The 23610-nt window shown below is 48.5% G+C and overlaps 2 protein-coding genes across 4 annotated transcripts in view; one reads left to right on the top strand and one right to left on the bottom strand.

Annotated features, from left to right (window-relative positions):
• Positions 1-23610, bottom strand: part of nolo (ADAMTS-like no long nerve cord) — a 294779-nt gene that overhangs the window by 244794 nt on the left and 26375 nt on the right. The gene's annotated exons all lie outside the window — the stretch shown is intronic.
• LOC149341092 (uncharacterized) overlaps positions 1-23610 on the top strand; it is a 43854-nt gene that overhangs the window by 6979 nt on the left and 13265 nt on the right. Inside the window, exon 2 of one of the 3 annotated variants that reach the window (XM_089542955.1) lies at positions 18818-18980. The exons of 1 other annotated variant lie outside the window; for it this stretch is intronic. In XM_089542955.1, coding sequence (XP_089399081.1) covers positions 18934-18980 — 47 coding nt within the window. In that variant the 5' untranslated portion in view covers positions 18818-18933. Of the gene's footprint in view, positions 1-14002; positions 14187-18817; positions 18981-23610 lie in introns of those variants that run through there. One more of the 3 variants, XM_089542957.1, reaches the window with a different exon arrangement.

The following is a 23610-nucleotide window of genomic DNA, read 5'->3' as shown; positions in this document are numbered from 1 at the left end:
ACGTGGATACTATTCGGCTTGTTATTCACTTGAAATGACTCTGCTCGTGTCGCCACCCTGCATGCTTAATTTCTGCGTATGGGCTTCTTGTTTGTGATAATCCATATGCATACTCTCGGGCTGTCAAACACATAGGAAGTCATTTTTATCTCGGGTGGAAGGGACGTTAAACTGAAACAGTGGAAGCAGAGAACACAAATCTGTCAGGTCTGCAAATATAGGAGAGCACAGCGTCCTGTACCGCCGCCTGGTGTAGGTTGGATGAGCTGCTTCGGTCAGCCGCAGAGGTCGCCGCAGACTCTGGAAGAGGGTAATCGACGAACCGTGCAGCCCACAGCTGTAGATAACAGCAGTGAGGTTCACTGCCGCCGTGTGTGTCCAGGATTTCGGGGTCATCGCAGGGTTGCTGTGATTGGACGCGACAGCGATGAGATAAGCCAGCCAGCGTGGAGATATTCAGCTGAGCGTTGGAGTCACGCGACCGCACTGCCCATTAGACGTGGGTTGATGATGATGATGTCATCAAGCGTATTGATACATACCCTAGTTTACCTCAGTAAACATGTTTTTGCATTTCCTTTTCTTCGAAGCACTCTTAATCTAAACTGGTCGTGGTATCTGCGTGTCTGTTACGGTCCTTACTGCCGTAAAACAGCGCTCTGTGGACACAAAAGTATGTGCGGTCTAAATAAAAGTCCTGGCAGAGCTGTTAAAGGAGGAATGAGGCGGTAAAAATATTTCATGAGGCCAGCACTAGTTCATCTGGCGAGTCCAATTTCAAATGAAGTCAAGCACTTCAGGAGGAAGCGGGGGTTAAGGAAATGATTACAGAATATGTTCTGAATCTGCCTTGATCTCCGGACAGTCGGACAGTGAGCGACATCGCTCGTCCTGTGTCCCACTAATGTCGTTGTTTCTCTCGCGCTAAACTCCCCGAAAAAATTAGGAGTCACTTTGGCGACTAAAGTGATGCAAGGCGAAAGCCTTAGTACAGCATTCTGTCACGAATGTGGTTGTGAATTTTGATTCAAGTGCTGCCAGCGAATGACGCGTCCATTGGCTGTCTGCGTGTGTTACTGATGTGTGGTTAACATGTTAAGCTTCGCCTGTAAGAGTGGAACGCGACAGCGTCTTGCAACGCTGCCAGGGAGTCCACAGAACGCCATCGCCAATTCGGCTGTACGCCTTGCTGGACGGTAAATTTATGTTTTGAGGAAAGGAAATGTATATCTCTCGCATATCTGGGTGGACACCTGCACCTCGCCGTAAGGGAAAGGGGGAAGATGGGAGTGAACGAAGACGCCGTATTAGCTAGACGCGCCTTTGTTCATTCCAAACCATTCAGGTGGCATTACGGAGTGGCTAGCGTGCTCGTATCGCACTCCGGAGACCCTGGTTCGATTCCCCAACTCGACCAATTTCGTTCTCGGTTTTATTGATTTATGCGGTCTAACTAGAAAGGTTAATTAGGCCATTTCATATTTATATTATTGTATTTCTATCCATCGTGTTCTGTCATTCACCTGTCAATTGTTGGAACTGTCTAGGATGTTCGACACAACGTATACGAAACGAGCAACGTCGAACTGAGTGGGGAAGTGCGTGGTGGTGGAGCGAACGCGGCTTCGTACTTATGTTTTTTTCAGCAGCGTCTCCTTCCGCGGACGCTGTTGTCGCTGCGGCGCGCGTCTTTCTTTTCTTTTCCTCTTCATTCTCCTCTATCTTAATTAGGCTGATTGATTAATTAAGCAATTAACTAAACTCAGTCCAACTTAGTTGGAGCATCACTATACGATCCCTTTCATTGGTTGCATGGTTACTAGCCAAAGTACAATTGGCCCCATTTGAAATTCGCGCACTGTGACGTCACGAGCATTTCGACCAATTGAAAAGCGTGACATTTTCCGTCGACAACTCCTGCTTACAACGATGAGGCATTAAAGGCTTCCGCCTTAAAATCATTGCGTAGCAACTAGCCCAAACTTCCACTTTGCACAGTGAGATGTGTCAAACCATTCGAAATCGCAGAGCATCAGTGAGGGGGGAAGAGAGTGTGTACTTTGCAAAGGAGTGCTTCTGTTCCGTATTGAGTGACGTGTGCGACTGTGGGAAGATTGTGCGATCTTTCTCTGAATTTCTGGTAGTGTTCAGCTATTTCCTCTTTGTACGTTAGTGCGATAACGAACACTTCTCCGGCGCAAGATTAGCTCGGCGAACAGGAAACTGTGTAACGTGTAGAGGTCTAAGTTACTGAGATGGTATATATATTTTCCGACGATGCTTTGAACAGCGTATCTGTGAAGGGACGATACAGAGCACAGTGTCCGCTGTGTGACCTTGTTCAGTCCTCGTTGAACAGTTGCTATTCGCGTCTAATCTATGTGCGATACCTGCAGTATCTCCCAAGCGAGGCAGGCATTACATGTATAACTACTTATCGGACACTCGTTCGCCGAGCGTGACTGGTATCTTTTTTAAGCCGACGCGGCGCTACGCATCTACTCTAACGCAACTGGTCTCGTGTTACGTAGCGCACCAGCGCGCCCGTACAGCTGCAGCAGCTGCACGCGCCGCGTCGCCTCGAGGCCCCCGTGTTCCCGTCACGGTCACGGCTCGACGAGGCTGCGCTCAGAAACGGCCGAGGTCGTCCTGGCTCTCGCCGACCGATCCGCGCTTTGTAACGGGTTGCGTGGAAATACACGGCCAGATCTTGCTCTCTGGCGCCCATTGCCGGAAACACTTCTTTGGGCCCACGGGCATTGACGTCATAACGTGACGTAACGCGCACCTGCGCTCAGGCGCGCGCTTTGTCAAGCGCAGCTTACACATGCGCAGTTATCGCGCGGGCAAGGTAATACATACATACGCAGAAACTGGTTGCTCGAGCATAATCGCGCCAGTGCAGTCGGTGCGACTGTATTGCGACGCATCCTGCGCTGCCTGCGCCAGACCTATAGAGCGTGCTTTTGCATTGGCGAATTACGACGCGATGAATGGCCCTTATGAAGGACCGTGATGTGCCCACTGTTCGGGGGGGTACAGCACACGCGCTGCTCGGAAGCAATGTCCTACGCCAGCGAGAGGTGCCAGCAGGTTTAAACGATGACGACAGCAACTCGAGCTCCCGTTGGATGAGAGAATTGATACGCAGGGAGGCAGGGACTCTAACTGGAGAGGCTCGGTGGCCGTAACCCCATCCCCATCGGCTTCCTGATGGGGGCGCTCAGTCCTTGTGAATGGGACGGGAAGAGGGAGGATGTGACCATGACAATACTTGAGAAGTCTCTGACCCGCCCAGCTTTCCGTGTTACGGCGCCCCTGCGGGGAGGATAAGGATTGTTTGTTGGTTAGGGTTTAACGTCTCAAAGCAACTCAGGCCATGAGGGACGCCATGTGAAGGGCTCCGGAAATGTCGACCACCTGGGGTTCTTTAACGTGCACTGACATCGCACAGCACACGGGCCTCTAGAATTTCGCCTCCATCGAAATTCGGCCGCCGCGGCCGGTATCGAACCCGCGTCTTTCGGGTCAGCAGCCGAGCGCCGTAACCACTGAGCCACCGCGGCGGGCGGGAGGATAAGGAATTCGAGTCAAAGCAATTAAGCGACAGCTTCACATAACGATCGAGGAACTCGCGATATCGAGAACTCTTATATTTGCAGCTCTCCCTTTTGTGCAGGCATTCGGCGAACGCTGTCGGCGCTCCGTCTGAATGCAGTAACGAAGATTGAACGAAAAAAAAAAAAAAGCAACGCCATTGTTTTAAACCTTCCCTCCCGCCGTTCGTGCGGTTCACCCCCTCCCTTACATAAACAGGTGCGAAGATTTATAGCGACTCTCTATACACGGTTTCGTGGACTGCTCTCATGACGCTGCGTGGGCATCTCGTCCTGTACGCGGCCCGACGCGAGTGCTCGTCGAGACCAGTTGTGAGCGGAGTGTAGCGCCTCTTTCTTCGGCCTGAAAGCGGCGCCTGCGCGAGGCGTGAAAGCCGACGCATTCTGAGCAGGCAAACGAAGCTCGTGATTCCTTTTGCGGTGCGCCGCGTGCACCCGGCCATCAATCAGGCTGGAGCTCGCACAACGGGCTGCTCGCTGTCAGGTGCGATAACGAGAAGGGCGCATATAAGCGGCGGCCCACCTGCTGCTGCCGCCGCCACGAGAAGAGATCGCTGCGAGCGCTCTACGAGGCGTCAAGACGTATACGGAGGCGGCACGTTTGTGCTGCTCGGCTGTATTGTGCGGCGAGCGTGTCTTCTCACGGAGAGACATATGCGCTGGTTACGGCGCGGTAGCCCGCTACTGTGTTATTCCTCTCTGGCTCTCATCACGCCATACCATCACCTCAGTCTCGGAGCGCCGCGGGGCTGCGTTTTCTTCGCAGCTAGGCTAATCATACGCGTGTAACTGCGTGCCGCTGTAATAGCGGATCATCTCGTTGTAATATATCAAGGAACCCTTCCAGCGCTCCAAAACGAAGAAAAATAAGAAGTTTTCCATTATTAACGTCATTCTACCGTAGTATACTCCGTCGTGACTATAAGCTGACACGCCTTATTCTCATTATAATTTCTTCAATGAATATCGCTCTTAATGCTACTTAATCAAACGTTGAAGTCGATCGCTGCCGTTATTGTTGTAATCGGCATTTACAGCTGGCAATTATTGTTCCTTCTTTAGGCCGGAAAAGGGGGGGGGGGGGGGGGGAGAGCAGAAAGAGATAGAAGTCGTTTTGTAAGGTAAAGTAGGTTTTAATGATCTCTGATGAAGTCTGTTATTGCTTTTTAAAGCCTGCTCGTTCTAATGATGTCTGAGCGATATTTGGCGTTGACTGTCCAAATATAAAAGCGGTTTTGAAGCATTTTTTTCATGCTTTTCCATCGTAGTTGCTACAGGTACCGTTTACAGTGCAGTAGGACGCTGCTCACAGATCTGTCATTTTCGGCCTCGCGCAATCTAAGATATCGTGCGCGGCGTTTATAGCCTCGCGTGTTCACGTTAGGTAAACTGTATAAAGGGAAGTGTCTGGACCGGGACAAGCTTCGATAAGAACGAGCCTGCGGGCTGTACATGTGTAAAACTGGATCTCGCAATAGTGCCCATCAAGTTTCTCAAATCGATAGTTGCGTTCGTGCCCGTGGGTGATACTTTCCGCATTGGCCGCTATCTTCCTCTAAAATGAAGCAATATCTTATAGTGCAGTGATAAAACAGATCGCGTCATCCAACCTACCCTTCGCGTATATCTCGCTTTTCGCTTTTAGTACTTCTCTGGTTCGTGCAAGAGGATTGTGAACTGAACGAACCGGAGTGGCTTCATTCAGGTTGTGGAAGTTCTTCGAAGTGTCATTGAGAACACATGCTTTGTTACAATGAATAGAAGCGGTTCTGCTTCTTTTCTTATGTTTACCTGCACTCTAGCTTGACGATCTTTACTCCTTTACTCCCGACGATCCTTTACTCAAACATGCATTCTTGCATATCTGTGGTGGTTGTCAGAGAGAAAGAGATTGAGAGGTCAGAACGGAAATCTACTGCCCGTGACGAAACTATATGTCCAGACTTGCTTCTACCGTCAGACAGTGGGGATGGAAGGGAAGTGAAGAGAAAAGGAAAAGGACACAATAAGGGCTGATTTTCCCTACGTGATTAACCGTAGTGAAGAATGCAAGGTTGTGCTACGTGTATAGGGCATTGGCGGGTGCGACTCATTTGTATTCGGGGTGAGCAGGTTTAGACCACACTATATAATGCTGTCCACTCCACAAGTTTGCTAATACCAATACCACTGCAGAACCAAATCGATTCCATAGTTGGAAACAGGCGCGGTGTTGATTGCCTCATTTCTTTTAATATAAATCAGTAACCGCGACTTCAACTGAGCACCTTCGTCATACATTCTCTCAAACATGTCAGTCATTTTACACATTGCTTCAGTTAGATCGTTCACATTATGATTTTCATCCTTTGTCGGAATGGGACGCTGCGCTTGCAAAACAAAAGCACCACCGTACGCGCAAGCTTTCCGCACAGCACTATAAAATTCTAAACACACGAAGAGAACTTTGCAACCCCCTTTTTGAAGCTTGACTGGAGATATCCCGACTTTGAGCAAAGACTGGGAATGGAAACTTCTTCCTTTCCTTATTTCTTTCTTTCTTTGTTTCCTTATTTCTTTCTTTCCTTCTTTATTTATTTATTGATTGATTTATTTCCTTCTTTCTCTCTTTCCTTCCTTCCTTGTTTCTTTCTTTCCTTCTTTCCTTCGCTCTTTCTTTCCTTCTTTCGTTGTTTCTATCGCTTTCTTTTTTTCGTTCTTTCTTTCTTCTGTTCTGCTTATGCTGTGGTCGGTCTAGACCTTTCCAAAAAGGGCTCCCTGGGCGCTGCCATATTGTTCCCTGGACTGCAGTGGGCACCTCCCGCTAGCACGGTGGAAGCGGCGAAACGCCTCCTCTCTGGACTGCTAGAAACCGGTTCCGCCGCCGGAAACAATATGGCAGCGCCCAGGTTGGAAAGGTGTTACAAAGCCGTCCTTTTTCTTCTCAACACTCATTACATCCAAAGGATGTTTCGCGTTCGCTAGCTCTGACCCCATTAAAAGCAGGCGAGCGATGTGTGCTGCAGGCCTAGAGGGAAGAGAATCTGTCGTCCAATGTCCTTGCCACTGCCTTTGTCACGGCGACTGAGTCTACGAGTTGCGTCACCCTAATGCAATGCGCTTCTTTCATTCAGCGAAAAAAGGCAAACGCGCGAAGCAGGAAAGGAAAATTCCGCATGTCCCGACCATTCCTGATCGAAGCCCGAAATGCATTGCGATGTCTGTTGACAGTTCCGAGGACTCGGGGACAGAAGAAGGCTTTCCCGCTAAATTTGACTGTGGGCGGGAACGGAACTTTTCCGCCGGGCTGCTCCTTAACAAGTGCACTCTTTCTCGGTGCGCACAGCTGTGGCGCTCTGCAATGGGGGCGTGTGTGAGCCGCGAGTGGGCCACGCGGACAGTTTGTCCAGCTGCTCCCGGCGGCCGTTTGAAGAGCGCGGGGTTGCGGCGGCTGCTGACAGCGCAGGATACGTGCCGGGTCCGGAGTATGTGCGTACTACTTCATTACGACAGTTCGATGAGGAAGACTTGTAATAGTCAGCAAAAAATCTGGTCTTGTATCAGGACTTCACGCCAGGCGGCTCCATAGAGAAACCTACATTTTCCCCCAGAATACATTCAACCCATTTAAGTCCATTGTAGAAAAAAACCAGCGCTTACGAACACGGACAGAGGACAAGGGAAACAGACTGACCGCGCTGACTGTTTCCCTGTCCTCTGTCCGTGTTCTTAAGCGCTGGTTTTTTTCTACAATGGATCACCACCAACTCGCCCAATCCTCAGTTCTTCGTGCTATTTAAGTCATTTTGGACCACTACTGTGTACTCCGATATAGTATATTATAGCGTGTGTCTATCGCACTACTCGGGGATGTCACACAGGAAAGACGAGGCATGTAGGTGAATACAAAATATCTACGTATAGGCACACACAAACACGAGGAATAGCCCACACATATTAACCGCTTGTTTCACTGTGTAAATTGAAGAAGCTTACTCTGCCAAACTAGGAATTCCTCCCAAATTCTAACGGCCGCACTTTTTTTTCAACGCGTTTTAAGCCGCTTCGTGCCTGTCCTGTTACTTGCACTATCAATAGACTTACACGATCAAATAGGAAGTCTGTCGTTGAAGTGAGCACGACCATCAAGACATCGTCCCACGTCTATTCTGCGGCGCCACTCCGAGTGCAGGCCTTTGTTTCAGCAGCCGTCTATCGGTCGCCGTTCCCCTATCGAGGACAAGGCCCCTGAGGGCACGCCGGGCCCCCTACGCTGAGCTTCCTCGCTACACAAGACAGGGCTGCGGTGGTGCGACATCCAGGAAGGAAGGGCACGGCCCTCCCTCGTGCTCTTCGACGGGAAAGTTGGGCCCGACTCCTTCCGCGCCGCTGCCCGCGCGGGCTCCATCCGGACACGTCCCTTGTTGAGTCACGTTCCCATGGCCAACGGACCGTGTGGACCCTGAACAGCCGTGCAACGTACAAGAGACGCGGGGCCTTTTGGGCTACGCTCAAAGCATCCTTGCGCTCGCTTCTCCGTGAGGACCGAATTGGTAGATTTGCGGGGTGGCGTGCGTGTTTTTGTGTTTACACTAACGATCAGTCCAGCAAGGTGGCTGTCGTGTGCACGCACTCGAAGCCCGTGTTTTCCCCCCTATTGCGGCCGATCTATGAAAAGAACGAGGTGCGGGGCCGCCTTTTGTCTCCAAACATTCTTTTTCAGCCGCCTCTCAGTATGCGCCGTGGGGTTTTGCGAGCCTCGTTTCGAGCTCTGGAGCACAATTTGGCCCTCGCTTTGATCTTCGAACTGACCGCCTACCGCCGTACTCGCCCCGACTCCCTACTCCGCCCCAGCGTGGGCGATGACCTCGTAAGCGGTGCGCTTGAGCGTACGTATGAGGCCAATTAGACCGGGCTTAAGTGGAGAGCAGTGGCTCGTAGCGGGTCCTCTCGAATCGATCTTGTCTCTTGGAGCATCGCCACACAGGCTGAAGTATCTCACTGCGGAAAGCGAACATCTTGAACGATGCGCGGTCTACTTGGCTGCAGGCTTGGCCTTCCTAGTCAGCTTGTTTGTCCGTGCTCAAGAGATTGTCACTGCCGCTTTTTTCTTTATTTTTTTAAGGAGCCACAAACATTGCGATTGACGTGAACGTACATGACGCGTGAGCTTGCATGTCGCTAAGCGGAAGAAACATGTTGAGCGATGCATACTCGGACAATTTCAAAACCGGCCTGCCATCTGTCGCTCCTCTTATAAATATGGTCTATAGACAGTCTGTAGACTTCTTATTGACTCTATTGACTTCTATAGATATTGCTTTTTGTCTGTTCATAGTCTGTAGACTTTCTATAGAAAAAAGCCGACTAAAAGTGTATAGCCATAAATATATAGATTGTCTATAGACTGTCTATGGAATTTGTATTGTCTATAGACTGTTCTCTAGGATTGGTCTATAGAGTCTACAGGCTTTATAGACAAAACGTCTATAGACACTCTATAGACTGTCCAGAACTTCCGCGTGCTACATTTACTTCGTAAACTTAAAAATTTGCAAAGACGAATGAATGACAGAATTTTCATGTCAAGTGGTAAAGTTCATATTTGATTACGCTAGGTAGTCTTACTACAATCACCGTTTATAGCTGCTGCTAATTACTAAATTTAGGCAAGAATACGCCTTCTTGTCTAAAGTTTCGTTGAATACCCGAAGGTGGAGTAGATTTGTGATAAGGGAGTAATTACTCATTAGCAGGCATTCAAGCGATGCTGTATAGCTATGAATGAAAGGTATGCAGCTTTCACGGAAACTTAATAGCTATAAAAAAAATCGATCCCGGACCAGATCGAATTTTTCTTTAACTACGAAGTTTCTGTGACAGCTGTATATTTTTTTTTTTTTGAGCCATGTGGCTTCTCTTGGGTGGATGCTAACGAGTAACTATTTTCTCATTAGCACAGCATCTATCCGAGCTATCTTTTTTATAGACTTCTGAATGTGTGTTATGGTGACAATTCAGGGCGAGGTGTAAATTTAGGACGGCCGGGGTTTTTTAAGGTGCGCACATCGCACAGCACACAGGAATTTTTCGCGCTTTTACCTTCACCATGAATTTATGCGCTTAAATACACAGCAAAAACTCACTTGCTATTACATGAGACGCTTTCCCTTTGTAACCAAATTTTCTTGTTCCTTTCCATGGCGGAAAGAAACAATTTAGGAGACGCCCTGGCGACACCTTTTTCTTGAAGCCAGATGCTGGGACTCCGGAACTTCTTTTTGAGCATAAAATTTAGTGCGTGTCATTAATGTACGTAAATTCTGTTTTGTGTATATATTTCTTATTTTACACTGTTCAAAGGTATGTCTGGTAATGTCTCAAATGGGCAGCTTTACAGATGAACACGCAAGGAGTGATCGATTACATTACAAAAGTTTGCGCATGGTCTGTTTCAAATTGCTAATCATGCCCATTAACAGGGGTCAGTCACTGACTTCTGTTGGGACCTGATTGGTTTTGGTTACTCCAGCGAAATGCTTTACTACTGGCTACGAAGTCAACTAGCCCAGCCTCACTGTGCTTTACATTTAAAAACATCCCAGGATTTGAGCTTATGTCAGAAATCTGATCTGAGCTCAAGCAGTTGGAGACAGAAGGGGGGGGGGGGGGGGGGGCTTCCTCTTCCACCCCCTGGTCCGGGGTCCCTGGCCAGAAGTGAAGGTCCGTCATGCCATCCGGCCACCAATACGATCTTGGCAAGGAGCCTAGGGCGACTGAACGCCCAAGCCCGCGGCAAGCAATTTGGTTCAGCAGCTACCGCGGAAAACCTTTCGGCTGATCTTGGGGTAGTCGACTTTGCGTGCCTACAAACCAGAGTCCCTTACTTTCTCGCCCAAAAGAACGCGACTTCCGGCGCGCTTTTTGCAACGCAGCTCGAATAGCTTGAACGCCTCCTATGTTTCCTTTCCTCCATGTCCATTCCCCTCCTGCTCTTCTCGCTGTAGCTCCACTACTGCAGCTCTTTCTCCCTTGCTTCTTTCACTCTCACCTTCCCTTCCCTTATGGCGCGATTGAGGTGGTGGTGGTGGAAACTTTATTTGAAACTGGGGAGTTTGGGACACGTAGGTCCGTGGGCCCCCGCACGGCCCCACTGCACTCAAACGTTCATGTCCCGGAGGCTCATGACGCTGGCAGCCCGGCCTACGGCGATGGCGTGCTTGGCCGGGTCCTCGGAGCGCAGTAGGGTCTCCCATGCCTCCCAAGTGGTAAGGTGCTCCAGGCCCCGCGGGGGAGGATCCGCCGGGCAGAGGAAAAGGATATATGGTCGAGAGTGGCTTTGGGGTGGTGGCAGAGGGTGCAGGAGGGGTTTGTGTGGACTTGGTGATAGGGTAAAGTGCGGGTTTGGAGTCGCCTCCAAAGTGTCTGATGGTAATTGTCGAGGGAGGGATGGGCTGTCCACCGAGAAGTGACAGTTACTGCGCCATTTCCTTTCCTTAAAAACCTATTTTCGGTTGTCATTGCACAGCACCTTTACAGCAGCTCCAGGGCAACGTCGAATGAACGAGCAGAAAGCCACAGATTATCAACGTTGTGCACTTTTTTTTAGCATTTTTTGCTGCTGCATAAGTGATATAAAAGCGTTCCGTTCAGTTTATTAGCATGACAGCACCGGGTCTGAACTCCGTGTTCAGCGTAATGCGCGTGAGGTTATTTCCTTATTCACGCCAGTGCATTAATGTAGCAGCTGCGATATAAGTATATCGTAGTTGATATGAGCAAGCTACAGTCTTGGCTCGATGTGCTAGTTTTTCAGGCGGCTTTTATCTTTAGTCACTGCATCACTGATGAGAGCAAATGTGGGGGTTAAAATTTTCTTGTTTATTAGGCTTTCACGAAAAAGATAACAGCAAGGGTTTTATGCGCAAAATGTTTATTGCAGTTGATGAGCGCATACGCAGCCAAGTTTATGGGAATTGCTCGGCGCAGTTTTTGGAGTAGCTTTGCACAGAATCATAAAATGCGCTATACTCTCTCGGGCGAATGTACAGGTGCCGTCAGAAGTAAATGGAAGGCAATATTAACGAGAAAATTCAATCTTTGCCACCCCACTTCATGCATCCTTGAATACATATGAGCAGCCGAATTGTAATTGTGTGAATTGCTCTATGCACCAAAAAACATGGGCCATTATGCTTTGGATTTAAAGAAATTAGAACTTTTCGACAAAGTCGCCTTCCATTTACTTTTGACGGTGAGTGCACATACAGCTCGTTCATGCACCGCTGCGGTGGCATCTTACAAAAATTTCGCCTTTCAGAAAGACTGAACAGGTGCAGGATTTCGAAAAGCCTTTACCACGCTAGGGATATATGCTCTTTCTGACCACTCTAAATCTGTCTTGAAGCTAGTGGCTGCTTAGGCATTTTTCATGATATTCCATACTCCTACAGATAGTCTCGTAATTTGAAATGAGCAGGTGCTACCCGAGTCCATTGCGTCTCGCGTACCATAGAATTTGCACTTTTAAATTGTACGGTCGTCCGTAGGTATTGAACAAGCGCAACGTCTTGAAACGTTTAGTATACTTCCTTAGCGAAAGAAGAACGCGTTTAGGCATATTATACAGTTTTATTTTGGCGCAACCGGAAAGCCGTACGCCAAATACGGTGTTGCCGGTGCTTCCGTTGTCAGGCTTGCCTAGCTACTTTTGCCGTGCGGCAGTAGTTACCGTAGTTACCGTGTTTACCGTAGGACTCGGTGCCCATTGTAGCCGCACTCCCGTATACATCAGTATAGTCGGATAAAACTTAAGAACGTAGCGGCTTTTCCCCGTCAAAGGACTCCCTTTCAGACAATGGCGTCAGCCGATTCTCGTGACCCTGCAAGTGTGACAAAGCAGGGAGAGGTAGATAAAAGGTGATAGTCCCCTCCCTCCATAGTCGGGGATAGACCCCTCTCTCCATTGTGGCACCGCTCCCTGCATTGTCACCCTAGCAGGACAATGAGAATTGGCCGACGCCATTGGCTGGAGGGGGGGGGGGGGTCTTTTGAAGGGAACAAAACAAAACTAGCTGTAGATTTCTGCGTCGTCTGATTGCTTACATGCCCCCAACATGTCTCCTTCCTCGTTGAAACTTGGCTCCCGTCATTACCTTTACGCCACAAATTTTCACCGTCGGCGACACCTAGTTCACCTTTTCGACGTCCTCGTGGGTTACGTCACTGTGACGTTGTGACGTTTGGTTGACTGACAGCCGGGGGCGTCGAACCCGCGTGGCGATGAGCCATTGTTTACTTCCGCACCCGGAGTCGAGCGGCAACAGCCCGCACGGCTAGTTCCGCGTCGCCGCTCTTCCTCGGCGTCTGACGCGCTTTAAACTTGGCGCTCTGGGAATGCCTCGCCTCCTGGCTTTCCGTGTGAGTGCGTCTCTTTCCGCGAAATTCCGCGCGTCGACTTCACTTTGACGCATCGCAACCATAGGCAGGCTTTGACACACGCCGCGGTAGTTTATGCGCGCTAGGCACCTTCTTTTTAAATCTTTAGGAAGGGGGAGGGGCATTTCAGTTCGCATGCTCTAAGCTAACTGTTGCGTTTTGCTTTTCGAGAATTGAGTCGGCGGCCATTATTGTTTAGACCTTTGGCATGTTTATGCATGCTTGTCAAGTTATCATCTTCAAGTAGGTGAACACAAATTATTCGTCCGAACAAAACCATAAAAGCAAGCCGGATTCCATAGGTATACTCGAGTGTGCGCCGCACTTAGAGCCTAACTAGGCGCTCTGAGTATCTAGTTGCGCGCCTTGTTGCAACGGTCATTCTTGGTGCCTAATTTCTTCTGCAAGCGAGACATTTCAGTTTAACCTCAGTTCTGTTTTGATTACAAAAAAGGTGACTCCCGCTACGAATGCTAAACACGGGACGTGCGAAAGACTCTTCTGGGTCAGAAATGCAAGAAAAGAGAAGCGTTGAATCCCACTTATAGGACTCCCCATGCTAGTCACTGTAAGCATCTCTGAATTCTCGCAGGCTTGTTCACCACTTCTAAAGAAGGAAACAAGGCATGAAAGGGGGTTTCGAGTAAGAACACGAAGTTAGGCTATGTGGCCGAACGTGGGTGAATATAGACGACTCTGAAGAATGTGCACGTATGTAGCCATTGTTCTCGGGCATTGGCAACGCTTCCTTTAGGCCACGTCGGCAACGGGCTGAATGACAGCTGCCTTTAAAAAAAAAGGCTGCTCTTCAAAGGCTGCCCTTTAGTTGCGGACTGAGTGTAATCGCGCCTATACACGCGATTAAAGTAAGGGGCAGATAGAGAGCGGCGTCGCGACGGGACGAGACTGGCCGGCGCATGTGCCATCTGGATGAGCGAAACGTGCGTTCGGGAACTGCCGTTCGTCTTTCGAAACGCGGCAGCCAGCTTGGAGCGGGCAGCATTCTCCGAGCTCTTCGAATTCCATTCCGCAGCGCTCTGAGTGACGCCGGGTGTGTCAGACCCGGCAGCAGCGGTGATCCGCCGCAAGCACCCGTGACCGTCGCAGCTCCCCACGTGTCTGCTCTCTCCAGGCTGGCGCATTCCCCCACCGGTATGTGCTTCTGCAACCTTCGATACTGTCGAATTGACATCTAATGAAACGATTAGTGGATGGATGAGTGAATTTGTTTTTAAGATCTGTTTTAGTTGCGTTAGGTTCAGATAACGTTACGGGGGCGCAGGAGAGCCTTGACATGGTGGAAGGAGCTCATCGGGACACCACGACTCACCGAAATGAAGCTACTTTCGGTGACGTGCTGCACAGAAGGGAAGAACGTGTTCTGGCACGGAAGTCACTCGGCGTGTGGGTGCTGCCTGGGAAATCGACAGATTGCTGGAGCCACGTTTATTTAGCCCCATAGGCACTCGATATTGCGGTTTTAAGCAGGTGTGCGAGTATTGTTGAAGTACAGGTGTATAGGAAGGCTACATACGTCAAGGCCTGGTATCTCAGACTATTTAGGAGAGGAGAAAGAACATGTGGCGAACGAGATGGGGCAGAACGGAGGGTCGGAAGGTTTTTACCACGACTGACTTATTCGAACGAACTCAGCAGTGCAGCCACCTGAAGTAATGTTGTAAGGCGGTACTTCGCTGTTAAGAAAGCTTTACCGAAGGGTAGACAGCTCTGCATTGAGTCTGCTCATACAAGCATACCTTAGATGTTCGCGAACGCTGTTCGGCTTCCATGATTCGCGAGCAGTACCTCTTCTGCAGGTGTCTTCCTGCGCGAGAACGCGCGTGGAAATATGAGTAGGGTAGACTACAAGCTCAATTTTCCAACTCACTTTTGAGCTGCTACGAGAAGTTCCATTCACTCATTTGTGTAGGTTAGGAGGGAGATATTGATTTGTGGCTGCAATACGGGTATGTAGTGATGCGTATTGCTAATATGAGTATATGTATTGGGTCGGGGAACAGTATTGTGCCGCTCGCATGAGGCCGATGTTTAGGTGGATAGGTCAGTACGGATAGGCCTCCACTTGCTGGAACAACTTGCTCACTTGCTCATCTTGCTACAGTCTGGCCGTGGTCCGGACGGTTTCCCGCATATTCATTTACGATGCTCTGAGGGGGAACACTATTCTAGGTAATTATAGTACATGGCTCGAGCAGCAGCGTTTTTGCACTAGGTGTGGCAAACTTCATCTCGTTTTTCATCTCGTTAAGCAATTTTTAAAGCTTAACGCGCGTGATGTTTGTGCGACAGAGAACCTCGAACATCGTTTTCCTGTTGAAATGCTTCTGTTTGTTGCACCGTCGTCTTTACTCGCAGTCTCGCGTACTTCCACGCATTCAGCTCGCGCAGAGGAGGCTTCGTAGCTCCGTTCATGACGTCTGGCCCATCTGTTTGCCTAAACGCGACTGCCCATTTGTACAAAGTCAGCCCCACATATGTCGTAGCCGGCGGGTAGGGAGAGAGAAAGAAATAAGCGGTTAGCTGTGCAAACACAACTTGCTCGACAAGGTGCACAGAACGCACTGGAAAAACCACCTTGCGTTGTCTTCAATGTACTAACGACGAAGAAACAAAGCACGGACACACACAGACCATGATTATATCCTCGTCAGACCTGAGCAGTAGTTCCGCCTGCCAGCGTTAGTCCAAATACATGTCTCAAGACTCGGCGTCCCGTGAATCTTCATACAAAATCTGGCAGCCGTATATGTCCAACAGTTCTTCCCTTACGAGTTTTCTCCATACTCTCTATTGCGGGCCTCTGGACATATCTAAATATGCAACAACTTTTTATGGCGTATATTCCGTTAAGTACGTGCACGACAGAATGCGTACTTAAATCAAAATTACACGAAATATAGTGGAAAAGCACAAGAGACTTGGAAGCTGTTTGACCGCTGGGAGCTAAAACCTGTTTCAAGCAAATAAACCTACTTCGGAGGCTCTTAGAGCGTCCCTGTCGTTTCACACTTGTTGAAAAGCCAACTACTTCGGGGCGGAGTAAGTGCTCTGACTTTCAATGGCACTTTGGCTGCGGGAACGACGCATTTTTTAACGATTCTGTGAAAAATAAAAAGACAACTCTGCATTATAATGTACGTGGGGTTTGACGAGGATATGACAGGCTACCCGAGAAATGCTTTGGTCGAGATCGCATGACATTAATTCACAGCGCAAAATGTGCTGCGGAACAGCGTCTGTCGGAAAGCGTGTTATTTACGGCTTAGGACTAGGTGACGGGGCCTGCGGCTTGCATTTAGCACCATATGTGGACAGAATGTCAGACAAAAGCAACATTTTCATCGTATGTGCATATGCTTTCTCGAACGGCATCGTGCTTTCGTAGAAGTGCGAGATTAAAGTCTGGCAACAAGGCTCCTTGGTCGCTACTAGTCATTGTAACCAATGAAGGCCCATCATGGCTGCGGGTTCCCCTTAGAAACAACCGCAAGCAGGACTGCAAGACGATCCGCAACGGTTCCCGCGAGAGTGCCTGCCTGCAATATTCACTGGCCCTGAGCACCCGCCTCGCTTGCGGCACTTGCGGGGTTCGATCCCCGGTGCCGCTGTATACTAACCGGTGACACCATGGGCACAAGCTTTTCCCTTGCCTGCAGTGTATGACGCTCTTTGGTTACACCTTCCCTGTTCACTGCAGTATCCGCGGAACTATACATGGAATTATCAGTACAGGTATCAATGGAACTATCCACCCAAATATCTATGGGACTGTTCTCTAGCTCAAGTAAGAACATAAGTACAGCCGCCAGCGATCGAAATAGTTCGAGCGCATGGCCTTATATTTCATTTCATTTATTGGTTTTGTTTGGCCAGTACAGAGACTGCAAACAAGGGAGAGCAAGCTAAAGGCGCCTAGTAGCGCCTGACTGAGGCCTGCCCTCCCCATGTAAAAAAACAAAAACAAAAACAAAGTGGCACTTGTGCTTTGCGCAGTGTTCGAAATAAACGCTGGAAGTGCTTGAGCTGCTCTCATTTTTGAGCGTCGCCCAAAGCATGCACATTCTTCCCCGGCGGAGACTCTACTGCAAGCCACGCACTCGTAAATATCGCGTTTGAATCTGCTGACTGCATCTTGAGAATGTGGTAGCACGACGAGCAAGTTCGTTTCACTATTTGGATCTAGAAAAGGCTTCAAACAAGTCGATGCGCTATGCTTTTACGCCTTAGTGGCGGCTGCACCTGTATAGAACTGCGTCAGCTCGACCGCGTGCATGTTAGCTTCGGAGTAAAAATTTCTGGGTATTTTGCCCTGTCGCGAGGTGCGCATCTGTGATGCTATGGTAATTATTTCGTTTCACTGGCTTGCGCTGACGCGAGCTGTTTTGCACAGGCGATCCTTATTTTTATTCATATACTCTACGAATGAACCCTGTCTCTCATGACAGTTTCGAAACGTTCCTGCTTATCGGTCCCAGTGCAGTCGTCAACACAACACCGCGAGGTTACGAACTACAGCCGCTTGTCTCTATTGCATTCCTGTTGCATTTGCTGCAGTATTCAGCGCTACGTCTCTTCCCCGTTTCGCTTCTTGACATCGCGCTTTCGTTGAACTCTGAAGAGTTAAGGGCCAATCCAGTCTTCAATAACTCAGAGATATTTCCTACTGCCTTTTGGTGGAATTCATTTGCCACTGTTCCAGAGTTGCGCGCTGGTCAGACATCGTCAACGCTAGGAGTCTGTTATCCACCCGCTTGAAAAAAATATGAAGCTTGAATTATTTCGTGTCCGAAACTGGCAGGCTGAGACGGAAAAAAAAGATACCAATTAATACTTCCGTAAATTCACTCCTCCTGCAGCGAGCTTGAAGAACACCTTCCAAAGTGTATCATATACATAGTGTAATATATAGTATACCTATTCAGTTCCGTCAGTCGGGCTTCAAAACGACCCGCTGTACGTACTCCAGTCTCTGAACTTAGTGGTGATGACGTTGGTGGTGATGACATTGATGATGATGACGTTGGACAGAATGTGGCTTCCTAAAGGAACACTGAGCAGAAGCTGCAAACACATTTTAGAGTGCCTCGAATTTAGAGGCATGCGCAATCACGACACCACGTAGTGCAGCGTCAAAGTAGAGCACGTTGAGGACGTTGTACGGCAGAAGTAAAAGCGTAACGACCTGTTACTCTTTTATGTTTTTATATCCATATAACTTTACTATATTTGTGGGAGCCAAAAGGGTAGAACTGTTCCTCTTTGTTAATCTTGAGATAAGTTGGTTCTGCGAGTAGTTTCCATACCGAAAGCCGAACGAACAATGCAAATTCTAGAAAATAGACTTCTATTATAATAATAATTTTCTAGAAAAGAGGAGAGGAGAGGCGCTGTTCTCCTATTCGGCGTAAAGCTCACAGAGCAGCGCATGCTCGATTATGATAGCCTTGCGAAACAAACTGTAGGGTGCTGGTGTGGCACGTAGAATAAGCTACTACTACCCTTCACTGTTTTCCACTTATTCTGCTTTGCTGTAGCGAAGCCCTCATAGCATTTTTTTATACGCTGACAGATTATTCCGTGATAATTTCTTTAGCATATGCGCTATGGATCCCTACGCGGTTGAGTGTTTCGAGCTTCCTCCGCCCAGGCACGCGTGGTGTGACTGTTCCCCAAACATATAGATAAGATATGGGAGCGCGGTTACGTAGTCACGCTGGGTAGTAAAAACAGTTTTGTGCTGCCTCGCCGTGAACTCGTTTCAGACGCCCTTCCTGCGTGTATACTTGACACCGAAAAGACCGGCGCTCAAGTCGACAAGCAGTCATTTTCCGGCGTGATCGCAAGACAGGACAACCTGCGAGTGCACAGCCTTTAGTTGATGAGCACCGTCTTTGCTCCTTGGCTTCAGTTTGAAAGAACTTTTAGGTAAGACTTGTGCCTGAATGCCTTTTGCGCAAACAGTCGAAAACAACGTTCTCGGCTGCTTTGTTTTCATCTTGCTTCTCTTGAGAGGACTGTCTGAGACAGGACGGGCGTACATCGCTTATGAAATGTTCCTAGGGCACTTTGTTTCGGTTCCGGTTTCTACCATTGCAAAGTAATGCCATGAGCTTCCAGTGCGCTCTTGGGATAGAGGTTAACGACGTTCTTTTGCGCTCTCTAATGTCCTCGGATTCGCACGAGCCCTTCAACACAGAGGTAATTAAAATAACTCCACTCGCTCTTACGCCTGCAAAAACATGCGGCATGACATGCCCCGCCTGTCGAACCGCACCTTTCGAGTGTGCCCTTCGTGTCTGTGTTTACTTTATCTATTTGTATTCTCATCGTCTTCATCAAGCTTTGCTCTTACATCTGCAACGAACGGTCTTATTGCAGCTGCCATGTTCGTTGTGCTCAAAGGAAGGAAGCGGTGACGCTTTCTTCTCTCACCATTGTTCTCCACATGCAGCTAGCCATCCGCGGCACTTAACTGCCTTTATTGTGTACATAAGAACGTTGCATCCTTGCTGTGCAATAGAATGCAGTTAGTGGCAACGAAGAAGTGTCCTTTCTAGGTGGCTGGCTGAGTGTTCTTGGTTTCTACTGCTATGTTTAGCTTCGCGCTCTGTGCCGTGGGGCAGAAACGCTTTGCGGAGGTTGCTGACTAAGCGACCGCGACCTCATTTATCGCAGAACCACCACCACCATCGACGTGGCGGTCGAGGCAGCTGCGGCGGGCTCATTAAATGCACCCAGAGAAAGAGCTGCCTCCCTGGCGCCACACATGTTTACGCGCGAAGTGAAAGAGTCGGGTTGTTATTACCATTTTATTGCTTTATTCTTTCATTGTACTTCGCCGCTTTGTTCGCAATTTGTTTCGCATTTACTGCGAAAAGGCGCAATAGCAGGATTCTATGTGGACCGCTCTAGGCGCATGGATTCGTTCTAAGCCACTTTAGACCTTTTTACCTTTATTACACTTCTTGGAAGAGAGATTTAAAAAATGTATAGCCGAAAGAGAAAAAGAGCCCAGAGCAGATTTTCCGGGCTTAAAGGCAGTAATGAAATAAATGAAAAGAAGGTGAACGCTCAACATAAAAGGCAAAGAAAAAACAGAGCTTCGCTGTTACCTTCAACAATGTATAACCAACTAGCCAGTTTAAAACTAGTATTTAAAAAACATGGGGATGCCTTAAAAAATGTCAAACAAAGCAAGGAATGGGCCCATTGAATCGTATACAGCTTCAAAATGGGAAAGAATAAAAGATGACAGCCTGTTTTTTAATCCTAGGTAGAACTCTGCAAAACCCGCCGCGGTGGCGCCGGAGGAGCAGTGCTCGATACCCACCGCGGTGGCCGTGTTTCGATGGCGCCCCGAAACGACGCAACAGGCGCCCGTATGCTGTGCGATGTCAGTGTACGCTAATTAACCTTACGTGGTCTAAATTAATCAGCTGTTCATTACGGTGTCCCTCACAGCCCACGTTTCGCTTCGGGACGTTAAGCACCGCAATTTAAAATTTAGAGCTCGGCACAAAATAACTAGACGTTGAAAGAAATCATCCGCTTAGTTCACCAAACTCGTCTTGATCTTACTGCTGTGGATATTTTTTTTTTTTCTCTACCAAGTTCACCACGTGTATTGCCAGATGCGTTAGCTGTTCGGAGCGCATGGTGATAACGCTTAGAAGGGCTCATGACTAAATATGTGTGCAACATCGGTTTCTGTATAATTCTTAGCAATTTTGAATAGTTTGACTCTGTGCTGTGTATCACTCCGGAGGAAAGACTTCGACGACCGAGATGACCCCGCATGTCGATCCATCACGTAATGTTTCGAAATGGAACAGCCCGATTAACACAAGGCTGCCCTACATGGGGCACACGGGGACTTTCTAATGAAAGGAAGCGAACCATCTGCGGTGTGAGGTTGATGCCATTCCGTGTGCTGTGCGATGTCAGTGCGCGTTGAAGAACCCCTGGTGGTCGAAATTTCCGCAGCCCTTTGAGACGTGAAACCCCTTTAAACAATAAACTATTCCTTTTGAGTTCGTCAGACATGCCAGCTTTGGGAATGATGAACCTTTTTGATCAATGTGCATTTTCGTTGACGAGTCTTATTTAGGGCGCCCGTTCAATGTAAATAACATGCGAGTTCAAAAGAGTAAACCTGCTTTTTTTTGGCTACGCAGTAAACTCTGGCGTTTTTGCAAAACGGTTCGAATTAATCCGTCCGAACGTCTTTTCAAACAGCTTTTTAAATTCATCATTTTCAGACTAACTAAATTGGACCATTTTCGGTTAGGGCTCGATAAGAAGTGCGAAACTGAGGGGAAGCCTGGTTGGCGCCATCTTTGTGCACTTCACGCTCCAAGGACTTGCAGCTCTGCCTGTTCTTTTCAGCGGTAGTAATCTCACTCCGATGGTGCCTGTCCCTTGGATCTGTTCCCCGTATTCATCAAGATTGCGAAAATAAATAAATCCGTAGTCGTAAGCGGAAGCCAGCTGTGTGTTTTCTGTTCCCGAAGGCAGGGTCAACACACGTGACATGCTGGGATAATTAACTGTCACGCGTGCGTTAGCCGGTACAGACGTGGTGTTGCAAACATATACTTAGGTCAGTGCGACGCTCTTGATCAAGGTCAGCTCTTGATTCGACCTCCGCAAATCTTCAACGCTGAATTTCGAGTTACATTTCTGTGCTACGAAAAATTTTTCTGTGAGGTATTATAAAAACAAACAAGTAAAAATCATTTATGGCTGGACTATCTGCAGTGGTAATCTCATGATTCAGGCTAGTTGGGATCACGTAACGGCTGATCGCACATTCCCGAGAGCGCCATTTCTTCTACCCTGCGTCTCTCATAGCCTGAGTCGCTTTGGGACGTTAAACCCCATAAACTAAACCAAACCATTTCTTCTGCCCTTATGAATAACGTTGTCATGAGTCAGCAGGTACAGTCCCCGTCAAAAGTATACAGCCCAAGGGGTTTGCTTCTAAGCTGTTTAGCGTGGCTCCCTAGCACATCAAGTAGTCCAAACCTTGGGAGGATTGAGGACACAAAGCCATTCCTCTTTCGAGAGACTACGGTCGCCGAGGATGCATAACGAGTCATGCTGCAGGCCTCAAGCGAACCCCTTGGGCTGTGTACTTTTGACGGGGGGTGTACATGAACGCGGGAGTTTTAAGCTGCGGCGTAGTATTTGTATGACATACTTGGTCATAGCTATGACATGCTGAAAGTCTGCTCATCTGCTGCACTAAAGAGCTGCACACAGTGCTCATGGCTACGCTTGGTATCGCGTTCATGTATTGGTGTAGTCGATTCGTACGAGTGAAACTTGTATGGAGCAGTCTTCCGCAGTAGTTAGAATGTTCACGATGCAGAAATGGCCGTTCAACCAGGATGTCTTTATCTCTGGAGCAGACCTCTTCGCGTGACTTCCACCATGGCGTCCACCATGAAAAATGACCATGAAGTGGCGTCCATCATGAAATACATTTTCACAGCGTCAGAATGTCATCTTAGCTCTAAATTGCAGTGATGGTGTCATTCAAGTATCATTGACGCCGCATCCAGCCCCCCCTCCTTTTCTTTATTTTTTTTTTAAGCTCCAGAATTTCGATACGGTGCTGCGGTTAAAGTTTAGGACCAGGAGTCGAATATTTTAATCTCGAATAGCCTCGACTCGTCATTCGATTTGCTGATAGATTACTCGGGGTTGTTCCGATTTACGTATGAAAAGCAGTCAACTGCGCTTTTTTTTTTCTCTTCCTGTCTACATTTGCGTGATGTCTACGTCATTTGCCTGCAGCGTCCAGAGCGCATTATTGCAGGGAAGGCGAGGGGGTGCATAGAAAGCATATATGCGAAAGTAGGTCAGCACCCAAACAGGGACACCATGTTATTCAGGGTCACCGTCTGGCATTTCTTTGCTCCAGGAGTGCAGGGTTACTGTTTTTATGGTTGTAGTGAGAAAGCAGTACTGGTGTATAACCCCCCCTCTGTAAATTTCTCTAATGAAGTGAAGCGCTCGGCCAAGAGATGAGCCTCCACCCTCCTGGAGCTTCATCCACCTCCCCACTGCACCTCCCAAACTAGGGGCTGCCCACCTACTCACAGCTACCCTCGATACTTCGCCACATCCCACCCCACCCCCGCCCACTTTTAACCTCAGAAGTGCTCTCCGACACTCAACTCCACCCTACAGAAATGCCTACCCCACTCCCAACCCTCCTACCTCCTCCCTCAATAAGGCCTCCATTCAGTAGCTCACACAGCAGCGGAACGAAATAACGAGGGCGAAATCGAAGCATCGGCTTAAAGTAAAACGATCAGAGTAGTCATCAAAGATTAACTAACAATTCTGGTCGTCCAGTAATTTTTTTCATAACTGCTCCTTTACCATTCTCATGGCGAAGGAAGGTGCTCACTATACTTAGAACTCTGATTACTCATGCTTAAAGCACCAGCAGGTTTATCGAAAGGTTATTACAACACTTGTCCGTCCCCGTCGTGTGCAGAGGGCGCACACGGATTTTTGCTCAGCAGTCCTCCCAGGCGACCTTGCA

The sequence above is a fragment of the Amblyomma mixtum genome, chromosome 5, assembly GCF_055824585.1.
Source record: "Amblyomma mixtum isolate Tamu chromosome 5, ASM5582458v1, whole genome shotgun sequence".
Lineage (NCBI taxonomy): Eukaryota > Metazoa > Arthropoda > Arachnida > Ixodida > Ixodidae > Amblyomma > Amblyomma mixtum.
The sequence above is the reverse complement of the archived record's forward strand: the minus strand, read 5'-3'. Positions and strand labels throughout refer to the sequence as shown.